At 50.5% G+C, this 13,458-nt stretch overlaps 1 protein-coding gene across 1 annotated transcript in view; it reads left to right on the top strand.

Moving 5' to 3' along the window:
* Window positions 1-13,458, top strand: part of MYH9 (myosin heavy chain 9) — an 85,268-nt gene that overhangs the window by 27,695 nt on the left and 44,115 nt on the right. Inside the window, exons 2-3 of the mRNA XM_068970122.1 lie at window positions 2,001-2,352; window positions 6,158-6,314. Of these exons, the coding sequence (XP_068826223.1) occupies window positions 2,020-2,352; window positions 6,158-6,314 (490 nt within the window). The 5' untranslated portion in view covers window positions 2,001-2,019. The remainder of the gene's footprint in view (window positions 1-2,000; window positions 2,353-6,157; window positions 6,315-13,458) is intronic.

The following is a 13,458-nucleotide window of genomic DNA, read 5'->3' as shown; positions in this document are numbered from 1 at the left end:
TGGGTTGGTGGAACTCTTAACAAACAGTGGGCTTAGGGTTGGGGGAAAGGGTTGAAGTGAATCCCTGTTTGCATCCTGGTGGGAGTCTGTCTCGTCCCTTACCTATTTGACGTCTGAGAAAAGGCGAAGAACCAGCAGCCAGTGAGGCCTGTGCCCAGTGACTGTTGCAGGTTCTTGAGCTTGGTGGTGACGTGACTGGGGAGGTTGGTTTGGGGAGCCTGAGGGCTAGGGTTTTGTGGAGGACGACTGGCCTGTGGTCAGATGGACGGCAGAGAGGCAGAGGACAGTTGGTATTTGCTCTGGCAGAGAGAAGCCTCTGATTTGCTTGAATGGACTGGCCAGTGAGGAAGTGAGGACAGCTGCAAGTGGGCCTGTGCAGCCCCCCATCCTCCAGCCCCACACAGAAGATGAGGCCAGCCAGGTGGTTTGCAGCCATCCCATTCCTGCATTGTTCGCTGCTGCCTAACTCTGGGCTCTTCTGGGGGTGGTCCCTGCAGGTGGATGGTGCCCCTTGGTCCCCCGAGAGGGGCTGCCAGGGTTTGCTGGGAATGTAAACAAAGCCACTGACTGAGCTTGCTGGGGAGGCTGCCAGGCTCTGCTCCTTGGACTTGCCTTCTCTTTGTTGGGGGTGGGGGTGGTGTGGAGCTAGCAGATTTCCTGGAAAACAGCCTCTCCTGGAGTGAGTCCAAGGGAGCCCCTCAGCCTTGATCTGGAAACCATTTAATGAGCCCAGATAAGAAGGCCTGGACGGCCCAGACTTTTCCTTTTGTTCTTTCCATTCCAAGCCTCCCTGGCTTCGCAGTTCCTGCTGGGACCTGGAAGGATGAAAGACTGTGTGACTCTAGACGTGGATCTGGGGTCCTCCTGGCTTCCTGGACCTGGGGAGGGGCCCTTGATCTCAAACCGTTCTGTGTCGTAAGCTAGGCAGTGAGCTTCTGGGCTGTTCCTCTGGTGGCTCTGGCTGGCTCTGTTCTGGATCAGGGCGTCTAAATCCTGCTTTTGATTCACTCAAAACAGCTGTCCTCCTAGCTGATCTCAGCTGAGCCTCTGAGCAGGAATAAGTACTGTGGTTAGGCCGTGGGAAGCAGGAGTTAGAGCAGGAGCGTGAGTCCTTCCTAGGTAACTTTGGACAAAGCCCCTTACCTCCAGAGCTTCTGTTTCCTCATCTGTAAAATGGGATAATAACAGTTACCTTACCCACCTTACAGAGTTGTTAGAATGAGGATCTTCTGAGATAGAGAAGTGTGTGTGATAGTATTTGATAAACTATAAAACCACTCAGATGTGAGGGGTTCTTATTTTATCATCTTTGTTTTGCAAATGAGCTTCAGAAAAAGCAAACACACATGGGCTTAAGTTCTCCTGGGCTATGAATTGTGAGGGTTACATTTTCACATTAGGCCCCGAAAGGGAAACAGTGATTACTTACTCTCCGCGTTTCCTGGAGCCTGACTTCTTTCCTTTTCGCCTTATTTCTTGGGGCAGTGGAATTAAAATCTGTTGGCAACATACTGGTGTTGTGTTTTCTTCTCTTAGTTGGCTCCATGAAATAAAGTTTTTTAAACTGGAGACTTCCACTCTGTGCACTTGTAGTCAGTTGCCTGTTTTGGGCTAACTAGAAATCTGTTGTTGTTGGAAGTCTTCTTAAACTGTGCGGTCACTTTCCTGGCCTTAGTGGGTGTAGCCTAGTGTGACTATAATTACATCTGTCCAAGATTCTTATTATGCTCATCATTTGGCACAATTGTTGTTTATAGATTTGATTATGTATTTACCGTAGGATACATCTTACTATTACTTCCTTACAGAATCCTTGATCATTTTTTTCTTCAGCAACGTACATCTTTCTCCTGCAAGTAGAGAGTGAGAAAATTTTGACAAATTGTACAACCTGGTTATCTATAATTTACTTATTATAATGCTGTACAATTTGCAAAGATATGAGATGAGTGATCTTTACGTGGTGCATAGCTAACCTTTTATCCTTTTTTCTCCCTTAGGTCCTGGCTGTAAGTCACCATGGCGCAGCAAGCTGCTGATAAGTATCTCTATGTGGATAAAAACTTCATCAATAACCCCCTGGCCCAGGCCGACTGGGCTGCCAAGAAGCTGGTATGGGTGCCTTCTGACAAGAGTGGCTTTGAGCCCGCCAGCCTCAAGGAAGAGATGGGTGAGGAGGCCATTGTGGAGCTGGTGGAGAACGGGAAGAAGGTGAAGGTGAACAAAGATGATATCCAGAAGATGAATCCACCCAAGTTCTCTAAGGTAGAAGACATGGCGGAGCTCACGTGCCTCAACGAAGCCTCAGTGCTGCACAACCTCAAGGAGCGCTACTACTCAGGGCTCATCTATGTAAGTGGGCGGGGCTCTGCATGGGTGGGTGGTCCCAGGACTTAACTACATAAGTGGGCGGGGCTCTACACAGGTGGGCGGTCCCAGGACTTATCTAAATAAGTAGGCGGGGCTCTGCAGGAGTAGGTGGTTCCAGGACTTATCTACAGAAGTGGGTGGTGTTTGCAGTTGGTCGGATAAGGAGATACATTGACCTATCTAAGTGGAAAAGTCCTTAATGGACCAGCTTCACCCAGCTTTCTAATATGTAATATGGCAGGTGGGAAGGATTGAGGCCCAGAGAGGGTGAGGGATTTATACACACAGCCAGGTGTTGGCAGGCCTGAGATTGGAAGTCAGGAGTTCTTGATGAAAATATTGTATGGACCAAATTAAAAGCCCCTTCTCTTGGGGTATTAATATTGAAATTCAGAATTAGTGACTTGCAGAAAAACAAACGGCCTTAAGGAAGCATTGCTTGTCTGTGGAGGGGAGATGGGAGTAAGTGCTATTGTCTGGGCAGGGGACTCTTCCCTTGGTATCCTTGATGACTTATGTTAGAACCACTCTGCTGGCCTCTAAGAAATGGTCCTGCTCAGTAAAGCAGAGTGATTCAGGTCATGCGAGTTGGAGCCTCCAGGACCTGGTTCACATCTTGGCCCTCCCCGAACATTTGACATGGCTACGTGGGGCCTCACTTCCCCATCTACAAGGAGTTGTGAGAACATTATAACGCACCAGCCAATCCTGGGCTCATTCAGACTTGGGCTCTGTAGCTGCTGCCATTTGTTGTAGGTGAAGGTAACTCTGACCCTCTGCTCGGCCTTTTGTATGTGTCGCAGTTAAGCTTGGGTCCTGTTAGAGAACCGCTGGGTACGAAACAAACTGATGGCCTGCACTTGCCGATCAGCATACTGCAAATGGGAATATAAGTTATGAAAGTGTGTTAGTTGCTTCAACTCCCAGAGCATGTGTTTTGCTCTCTAGGCAGGCATGGACCTACTCCTATAGCTCAGGGGTAGAATCTGAGGCTTTTTTCTGAAACTCTTCAGCTGGAGGCATCAGGCATTAACCCCTGTTTTTGCATCTTTGCTGGCCTTACCCGGGCACAGAGCCTCCTGTCTCCGTCTGGCTGGCCTCCTCCTCAGCATCCTCACCAGAAGGAAGCTGATTGTCTGTGCATTTGCCCTAATGGAGACCCCAGCAGGTGCAGGGCTTCGGGAAGATCAAAGCTGCTTGGTGGGGCTGCCTGGGCAAGGGGGCGCCACCTCCTTCACAGCCCCCCCCCGCCCCCTGCACACGAGGTTCCAAATTGTGACCCGGGGAGCCTTTGTGTGGTGTGTTTGCCTGGCATTGTGGGTGGCGTGGGGTAATTCTGCGCCACAGCTGCTCTGTTTCTTCAGTGGGGGGAGGCCTGGGGACAGGGGGCGATCAGGCACAAAGAGCCTCTGTGGCCCGTGAATGGAGCAGCTCCCTGGCGTGGCTGAGTGGGAACGGAGCCACCACTTGCTCAATGTCTGTGCCTCCACGGGCTTCCAGCGCCATGGGCTCGAGGTACAGCCCCCTGCCTCCCACCTGAGCTGCAGTGCTCATTCCACGGGGCTTAGTTTGATAGTCCACTGATTTGATGGGATTAGCTCAGAGAATTCTGAGGTCCTCTTGAACCCCCCTCAGGACCATCTGCCCACCCAGCTGTCAGAACGACTTGTCCTAGTAAACCTCAGTCTCCTTCTGCTGTCACCACCAGCTGTTTCCAAACATCTGGCCCCACTGCGTGCCCTAAATGTGTGGCCACGTGTCCTTCACTTTCATCAGGCTGGATTTCCTAGAGTGTGGGTTTTCTCAAACCCCAGGAACAAAGTGCACTTGTTTCTGAGCTCCTGGGATGACTTCACTGCTGCCTGGTCTGCAATCTCGTCCCCACCCAACAGTAGTGGAAGGAAAACCAGAGGTTCCCCAAGGCACTCCTGTCTTCTCATAGTACCCGAGCCAGAGCTTGCTGATACCACGTGCAGATGGCTTTGCTTTAGAGCTTTCCTGGTCCCTCCTGAAAAGAGTAGTTGGAGGGAAAACAATTGACTGATTATCCCAGGAAGAAAGGAAATTAAGGGCCTTGCATCCCCTCCTCCAAGCAGAAGAGGCAGCCAAACACACTTGTTCATGTCCCAAGCTCAGCTGCTGTTTTGCATGCGGGCCAGTGCATGGTTGGTGGGTCCCTCTGGAGTTCTGCTTTCAGCCTAACTGCTGCTTGGAAAGTTCAAGACCTGTAGCCCTTGGCTGGTGCTGGGAAGGACTTTGTCCTCACCACCAGTTCCCATGTGGATCCTGTGTTTGGATTTGGCTACAAGATCCACCCTCATTTTTGGCGAGACTGGAGAGGGCAGGGGTGGAAGGGACTGGACTGATACATCCACAGCCCCTCAGATGTGGGCTGCTGTTGGATCCAGAGGCAACAATGTGGACAGTGAGGGTCAAGGGCACTTGTAGTGAGGGAAACAAAAAGATGTGAGGAGCTTGGAGAGTCGGCCTCCACAGCCAAGAAGGTCTGCCCTGGCTGGGGGTGGGGAGGGGGGTCGTGGGACCTGGGTCTGCTCCCAACTCTGCCAGGAACCTGCCCCGCGGTCTTCAGCTGTCACTCAGCAGAGTCGGGGGCTGCAGGTGTGCGTGAGTCATGGCTTGTGGGTCTTGCTTCGCCTGGCTTCTTTGGGGCCTCTGGCCTGTTTTTCTTGGGAGAAGGTGCTGTGTTGCTCCAGCTGCCTAAAGAGAGTTGTGTCCCGCAGTGAGTACCCATGTCCCCTAGGTGGTCTTGGGCGTCTTATCCAGGTATTAGGAGTCTGTCTTTTTTTGTGTGTTGCGGAGAGGGGGAGGGGGATCTTGGAAGAAAAAGAAAATAGCAGGGAAATTATTAGAAAAAGAAGACACCAAAGAAAGGCAGGTCTGCCTAGACTGTTGCCGCTGGAAACTGCTTTCCTGAACTACTCTGAGCCCCTCACTCAGTGAAGATCAACTAGCCTGCCTGTGCCCATTTTACAGATTGAGAAATGGAGGGGGCAGTTAAGAAACTTGCCCTTATTGGGATTTGACTCTGGAATCTGATTTAACCTGGTGAACTCAGACTTGGGGTGTCAGGTGTGTTCCCAGAAGTCTCACTGTGAGTGCTGACGAATTGAATTCCCCTTCAGCGGAGCCCTGAGTCTTGGAGAAAGTTCATGGGGGACGGGACAGTGGTCTTTTAATTTTTTTTTTTTAAAGAGATCTTCCTGTTATTGTCTCTGGAAGATTCCAGGGAGGGGTATCTGTCAGTGATCTACTCTCCCACAAAGGATCTAGATGGTTGAGGAGCATAATGAGTCTTTCCCAGTGATGGAGAAGTTTTGGCTTGAATATCTTGCAAAGTCCTTCAGGATAGAATAATTTGTATCTTCACACAGTTGGCTTGCTGCAGCTGGATCCTTTTCCCTTTGTGCATCTCTCACGAAGGCAAACACGTCTCTTATTGTCCTTACATCTCAGTTTCATAACTGGACTCCTACTGTCCACGAAGCTTGCCCCGTATCTTGCCCAAAGCACACGCTTGTTGACGCGCACAGCTGGTAGCAGTCTTTCAGTCAAGGGAGGCCCCCCACTGAAAGAGCAGAAATGCTGGTGGTGCCCCCATGCCTCAGCAGGTCTGCTGGAGCAGGACCTGGAAAACCAGGGGCTCCAGGAGGTGCTTTCACATCAGGCTGACTTGGGATCCTTGGAGGCAGCAGACATTTTGCTACAGGATTTCCATGACATTGTGAGTCAAGCTTCCTAACCCATTCCTGTTTGTCGCTCCTTTCAGACCTATTCAGGCCTGTTCTGTGTGGTCATCAACCCTTATAAGAACCTGCCTATCTATTCTGAAGAGATCGTGGAAATGTACAAAGGCAAGAAGAGGCATGAGATGCCCCCCCACATTTACGCTATCACAGACACCGCCTACAGGAGTATGATGCAAGGTGAGTCCCTCAGCCTTCCAAGGGTCTGTCTTTACCTGCAGCCTTGTCGGGAACTTTGCGGGTGCTCCTTCATGTTCACAGCCATGGTGATCCTGTGGGCGGGCTACCACTGGTACTGGTGAGGGGGCTGTGCATCGAGGTCTGTAAGCCATTGCATGAGAGCCAAGGCTGGTGGCTGTCAAAGGAGACGTTTATATGTTGATAGAATATTGTAGAGGCTTTAACAAAAAAGTGCATTTACTAATTATTTTCCCAATTTCTCATTCTGATCAAGAGCTCCTGTGCCAGTTCTCTGACTTCCGGGCTGCCTTTTCTACCTGTTATTCCCTTTCCTCCATGATTTTAACCTCTTCCTCTCTTCTCCACAGTCTGGAAACGTGTGTTTTTACGTCTTTGAAAAAAACAGACAAAGTCTCTCCTGGATTCTGTGCCCTCTGTAGGTTGTCTCTGCCCTCCTCCATCACAGTGAAGCTTTTTAGAGGAAGTATCCACGCTCACTGCCTCCATTCAGCACTTCTCAGCCATACTCCTGCCCCTGCACGTCATCCGCTGCCCTCCCAGACTGTCTGGTAGAGGCCACCCTCCCTTCTGTGGAGCTCTGGGTTCTTATCTTACTTAACCTGTCCTAGGATTGGACAGTCTTGACCACTTCCTTTTGAAAGCCCTTCCTTCCTGTGATTTTATGGTTCCCTAATCTCTATGGCCCCATTCACGTCTTCTCCCCTATTAACACCTGTTGCTCCTCAAGGTCTCATCCTCTGGACCATGGCCCCACCCGCTTCAGTGGCTTTGCCATCACTTTCCAGCTGAGGACCAGCTCTGTTAGTTGATTGCCGCCAGCCCACTGCTCCCAGATGCCATTTCTCCATCCACCCAATCACTCAAGCCTGGAACCTGATTTATCTTACACTGTCTCTTTTTTAATTGGCCTGCTGCCTACCTCTCCAACTTCCTGGCTGCATGGAACTCCTCATATTTCTCCAATAAGCCTTTCTGCTTCAAACCACCATGGCTGTTCCATCTGCCTTGCAATAGCTGGCAAGTCTCTACTCTTTTGTTAAAGACGTGACTGCAGTATTACTGCTAGCTAGGGAGGATGTCTGGGCTAACCCTGGTAATACTTTGACTTAGGTGTGGACCAGGCCCGTTTGCCTTTATATTCTCAGAGCTTAGCCAACCGGTTAGCATAGGGTTATGTTCTCATATCTTATATTGATAGTGGTTTTTCATGTCTTACTTATTACATGGGCATCCGTTTTTTTTTTTTTTCCTTTAATCTTAATAGTCAATCTAAGCAGTGGTGGTGATGAGTCTTGCGTTAACTTTATCCCTGGTTTAGTGGTTTAAAATGGCAACATGTGGGTCTGTCTTGTACCAGCCACACAGTGCTGTGGAAGGTGTTTCATCACCAAACTTGGTGAATTATGTAGGATGTACAAGTTTGGCCTCTCCTTTGGCTCATGTTCACGTCTATCAAAATTCCTTGAGGAAGCCAGCGTTTTAGTTTTAAAGTAGGATGTTGGTTTCAGAGTGCTAACTGGAAGAGTCTGATGGGAGAGCATTCTGTGGGATTCCAGAAGAGCCTGAGTCTGTCTCCAGAGGTTATGAGTCAGTTTTCTCCTGGCTCTTATAATTGGCCTCATGCAGACTGGAGTCTTCTTGAGCTCTGCGCTGCTGAGTTAGAGCATGTTCCCACACTTGGATCCTGAACCCAAAAGGTTTTTTTCTAGCAAGTGGGCTTTTTCACTTCTCGTCAAGCCATTATAATAAGAATAACGTAGTGATATAGCTATAGCATGGCTCCAGGAATTGGAATTTCTGAAATTAGACTGCTAGCCTTTTTTCTAACAACCTATGGGACTTCTTCCCAAAGAGATTTGCCCAAGTTATATGTGTTCAACTGTGATAATTTTGAGGGACAAAAGTCAGCTCTACAGGTTGGAAACAGTTGGGGAAAAAAGGAAAAGGGAACTTGCAGAGGACTGGAGCTTTCCTTTGTGTTGAGCAGGAAGTCTTGGCTGTAATGGAATGTTCTTGACAGGAACCAAGGAGCTGTCTCAAATTATGAGGGCAAATGTGTGGGTGTTTTCATCTTTTGGAGAACAGGGATAGGAAATACATCTGCAGGCACCAGGAACCTAGGGTCTTCGTGCTTCTCTTTAATGATCTGTGTAGATGCTGGGTCCACGTATTTTCTGAACCTCAGACTGAGAAGTTTTCACCCATTCTCTGCCTTACACTGGACTCGGTGCAGCTCTTCAGCCCCCGTGTTGACCAGGGACATTTCCAAGTTCCCTCTCGTTGCACATAGTTGACCAGCAAAGCAATCGGCAACAGATTTCTTGTTCTTGAGACAACAGGGAGGAAGTTAATTAACAGAAGTTGCCCTGTTATGACAAGATGGCTCACCAGTAAAGAAAGTTCCCAGGAGGAGTCTTTGGTTCTTGCCCTAAGTCAGGTAATAACAGTGGAGCACTGGGGTCCTCAGGTTGTTAGAATCAGCTTCTCTCTTTTAGAGAGAGTGTTTTACTTAATACACGCAGTCCCCCTGGCTTTGAGAAACACAAGTCTGTCCTCTGACACACACATCCTAAAAGGCACAGCCAGAGACGGTTCCTTTTCTGCTTTTTCTTTAAATGAGAACTAGAAAAAGATCTCGTCCCTTAGCCGGCTGTGGCTTATGACATACTGGCATTTATTCTGCCAAATAGGGGAGTTGGTGGCTTTGTCTGGGGACTTTTATGAGAGGAGCTCTTTGACTTCTCCTAGGGACCTCCCTTGCCTTTCATCTCTTAAGTGCTCTGGTGTGCCTGTAAGTCCCGATTTATGCCTGCTGTCTTGCAGTTAGTATTGACACTGCTCTCTTACTTTCAGAAGCGCCCCAGTTTGGATGATAAATTATATGGTTTCTCTATCTATTTGTTAGACTAAGCCAGGGTTTCTCAAACTGGCACCACTGACATTTGGGCTGGATACTCTGTTGTTGCAGGCTGGGTAGGGGTGGGACTTATCCTGAGTATTATGGGATGCTTAGCAGCATCCTGGCTTCTGCCCGCTTGATGCCAATAGCACCCTCCCTCTCCAGTTGTGACACTCAAAAATGCCCCCAAACATAGCTATTGAATGTTCCCTGGCGGGGAGGGGGCAAAATTGCCCCCACTTACTTCAGAACTATTGTACTAAGTATTGCAGATGGATTTTGTTCTAAGTGTCAGCTCGGATCAGTCAGTAGTGCCTTGCCTAGCCCTGTGTTGGCAAGGATCTGAGACTCAGTGCCAGAGAATGCTGGGATAGATTAGTGCTGTCTGCCTTGGGTACAAGATGAGGCATGGCAGCACATGGTATTCAAGATTAGGCTATGGAGGTAGGAGATGGAAAGTGCCAGAATACTTGAGTACGTTATTCTGGCACTGGAGGCGCTGGCAATCTGGGTGGAGAGACAGACATGTTTGTACACAGAGATCTGTGGCCGAAGCTGTATAACAGGATGAGGTGCCACCTATACCTGCTGTCAGCACGACTGCAGCAAGTGTCAGGTGTCTTGAGAGTTTAGAAGATGTAGCCGCTGGGGCCTGGGGTGGTCAGAAAGTCACCGCGGAACACCCCGTGGAGGTCAGATCCTGTGGAGAGGCTGGCAGGCTATGTGTCAATAAATGGTTATGGCATGGCCCAGGCGTGCCAGTTTTGTTTGTTTTAATCCTCAGCCTTGGGTTTAATTAAAGTTGTGGTGAGTTGGTAGGTTCACCCTTCCTACCTTGGCTTTCCCGTTGGGTTAATTTGTTGTCCTGGGCATTACTGGGTCTTCCTATCTTGTGGTTAACACGTTCCTAAGGATTCTGTAAAAAGCGAAAGGCTTTGAATGATCTGAGGCCGGAAGGATGAGAAGACTGAAGGCATACGTCAGGTCTGGGGGGCAGGGTACCAGGGGCTGCCCCGGGGAATTTGGGAGTCTCCCTCTGTGGGAAAGACTGCCTGTGTTTTCACTGGAGACCCAGCCAGTTAAAGAATTGGAGCTGTTATCTCCCCTAGGAGGAGAAGAAAAGGACTCTCTTCTATGTTAATTAGTTAGAATACCAGGTTTGGTTCACTTTTGGTGACTGGTATTTTAATGAGCTCCCAGCATTGCTGGGGGAGGGGCAGCAGGGTCTGCTCTCATTCCAGACCTGAACTAATGCGAGAACTATTTAACCCATTGCTCCACGCCAGTCCCACCTCTGCTCCTCAGTGGAAGCTGCCCTAGGGTGGTTGGTCACTAAGGGCTGGGTGAGTGTCCACCAGCCTCTCAGTGCTTGAGTAACCTTTCTGGGTAGCAAAGAAGGGTAGAATTTGATCATTCTCTTCACATTTGAGGACAGTCTTCCTGCCTTACAGGTAGAAGGACAGGCCCAGAAATGTTAACTGACTGTCCAAAGGCCCCCAGAGAGCCAGCCCCAGAAACCAGTTCTCCCACTCCCACCCTGGTGCCCATCCTCCAGGGCTCACCGCTGGTCCTCCTCCCTGGCTGGAGTTGGAGGGATGCTCCCTGTGGGCTTGGCCGGTTAGGGCCCTCTTTCCACCTTCACCCGGGCTTGGTGACTGTTGTTCCCATGGAGCTGTCTACCCTCTAAGGTCTTCCAGAGGGAAAGTGCTGTGAGGGAAGTGCTTCAACGGTCCCTGCATTAAAGCAGACTCACAGGACAGGCAGCCGAGGAAGCCACAGATATGACGATTCTACTTAGCCAGGAATGTGCCGGCCAGGAGGCTCGGGCCCTGCCAGGGAGCCCCACCAGCCGGCTGCACACAAAGGCCCCGCTGTCTGCAGGGAAGCCCGGAGGCAGCGGCTTATCCTAGGACCGCACCCTGTCGCCCCTGCCGTCCCACGGTCACCCCTGCCAGCCGGCTGTGCTGGATGCAGCCCTGCTGGGGTTGGGGTCTGAGAGGCAGGCAGATACACCACAGCAGGAGGGTCGGGGGTCCAGCTTTGACAGACGACACGGCGCTTCCGGAGCAGGTCATCAGAGGAGTCTAGTCTGCTAGGTCTCTCTGGGCCTTAGCTTGAAGGAGAGACTTGCCTTGTGAGCAGACAGTGTGTGCAGAAGAGAGCACAGGATTTGGACTAGTTGGAGTCTGGCCCTGTTGTGTCCCGACCGACCAGGGTCAACTCTGGGCCTTCATTTTCTCTTCTGCCTCTTGACTGGATAAACAAAGTTGGCAGGGTTACTCCAAGGATTGAACGAGAGGCCATGTCCTGTGATGAATGTCCGATAGAAGGTAGCAGTGGGGCCTGGAGATGCCATGTCCTGAATGCACAGTCCCTGCCTTCTGCGAGAACTGCTCATCACACACTCTCCCACTTGCTTGAAGAAGGTGATAAGCACACACTTTCTCAGGTGGCTTCTTAAAGTCTCCTTGGTGAGCCTCCTCCGAGAGGCCAGGCTCTGGGTACTGGCACGCACAGGAAGTGGCTCATCTAGCTGCCATCCCCAGTTACCACGTGACACAAGGCGTGTGCTGGCAGATGCAGCCTCCAGCTTGTCTGATTTGGTCCTTGGGCCTTGGGGTTGATGAGGCCTCAAGGGTGGGTCTTCAGGAAGGTGTCGTGCACACGAGAGACAGTTCCTCCCTGGCTCTGGAGCAGTCCTCTGTTTATGTGCTGGTGGGCTACCAGAGGGGCATCGTGACAGGCAGCCCTGGGCCTGCCACCCCAACTCCAGAGCGCCTGCATAGAGGCTGCTTGGTCAGGGCCCCCAGAAGGAAAGTCAGCTCCTGAAATGAGGCTGCCTGCTTACAATGTGGTCACGCCTGTCAGTCTCATTTCTATAAAATGTCCTTTCTAGAAGAGGAATCTGTGGTTAATGAGTCCTTTTCAAGGATTCAGCTCTTGGCTTGCTTTTTTGTTTTGTTTTTGATTCAACCCAGCAGGCTGGCTTTGCTTTGCTTTGGGCCGACTGAAGTGGGAGAGAAGAAAGAAGTGACCTCTCGGAACCTGAAACTTTGCGGGTGGCCGAGAACTTGGCCCCATGTCTCTGTTACTTCACATCTTCCTCCCCGCAACATGCAAACAACAAAAACTCACCTGCAACGTCTCTAATGGCTAAGCTGCTTTGTGCTTTTAACCTCTCTGCTGCCCACAAGCTCGTTTTCCCTGTTTTCTCAAGTTCTTGGCTGGAGACCCCAAGAGAGTGTGTCCCGGTATGTCAGGGCTGGACACTGGTGCACTTGGAGGAAAGGAGTGCCTTCCTTTGCTTGCTTGATTTCTGGAATTAAGCTATCAGAGGAGAACAAGATAAATTCCTCCAACCTAAAGAGATAAGGGAGCTGAGAGTCTGCAGGCGTAAAACTCAGGATAACATCAGTGGCTTCTGTAAAATTCCTCTAGTCTTGACCAAGGCTAATGGCCCGCTGTCGACCTTTGTAATAACTCCGTGCTTCTGGCAAGCAGGTGGTGCTGACTGGGGCTTGGGGTGTCATTCCAGCTGGACTTCCTGACTCTTATTGAAGAGCTGGTCTCTCTAACCCAAGATGGACTGCAAACACAATACGGCAGACCTCTAAGCTGAAAGCCAAGAACAGAAGCCATGTTCTGGGGGCAAATACTGGCCCCACAGTCCCCAGCCCATCTTTTATTTCATTTGCTTGTCTTTCTCAAGACATTTCATCCCCTGGCTTCTACAGGGCGCATCTTCACGTGCCACTGCAGTTTGTCTCCTTAGCCCTGATGTTCCTGGTTCTCTAACTTGGACCGAACCCATCAATGGGACGTTCGCAAAGCCCGCTGCCTCCTGGGAGGGCTGTTTGTGCTCCAACTTGAAGCCAGGTTTGTCCTGAGCTTGCCTGGTGGTGTCCATCTCATTCCCTGTCTGTGTCCCATTGTCTTTCCCGCCTGTCCTCTCTGCTGCAGAGCTCTGACCCGTGGCTTAGTGCTCTCTGTCCAAGACTCCTCCCTGTCTTTCCTTTTCCATGAGGGGTTATTTCAGAGGGTGAAACTGGCCTCAGGGGTTGTTAGGTCTCTCCAGATGTACTCATGACCTTTGCTGTGGACCGTCTATACCCACATGTGGCTTTTGAGTCTCCCTCCATCCTGGCAGACCCATGAGAGCTGCCTCAGCAGCAGCCCACTCTGAGAAGTTCTTGCTCCCAGCCCTGCCTGCCAGAAGCAGTGGTT

Source organism: Capricornis sumatraensis, chromosome 4 (genome assembly GCF_032405125.1).
Source record: "Capricornis sumatraensis isolate serow.1 chromosome 4, serow.2, whole genome shotgun sequence".
Lineage (NCBI taxonomy): Eukaryota > Metazoa > Chordata > Mammalia > Artiodactyla > Bovidae > Capricornis > Capricornis sumatraensis.
The sequence above is the reverse complement of the archived record's forward strand: the minus strand, read 5'-3'. Positions and strand labels throughout refer to the sequence as shown.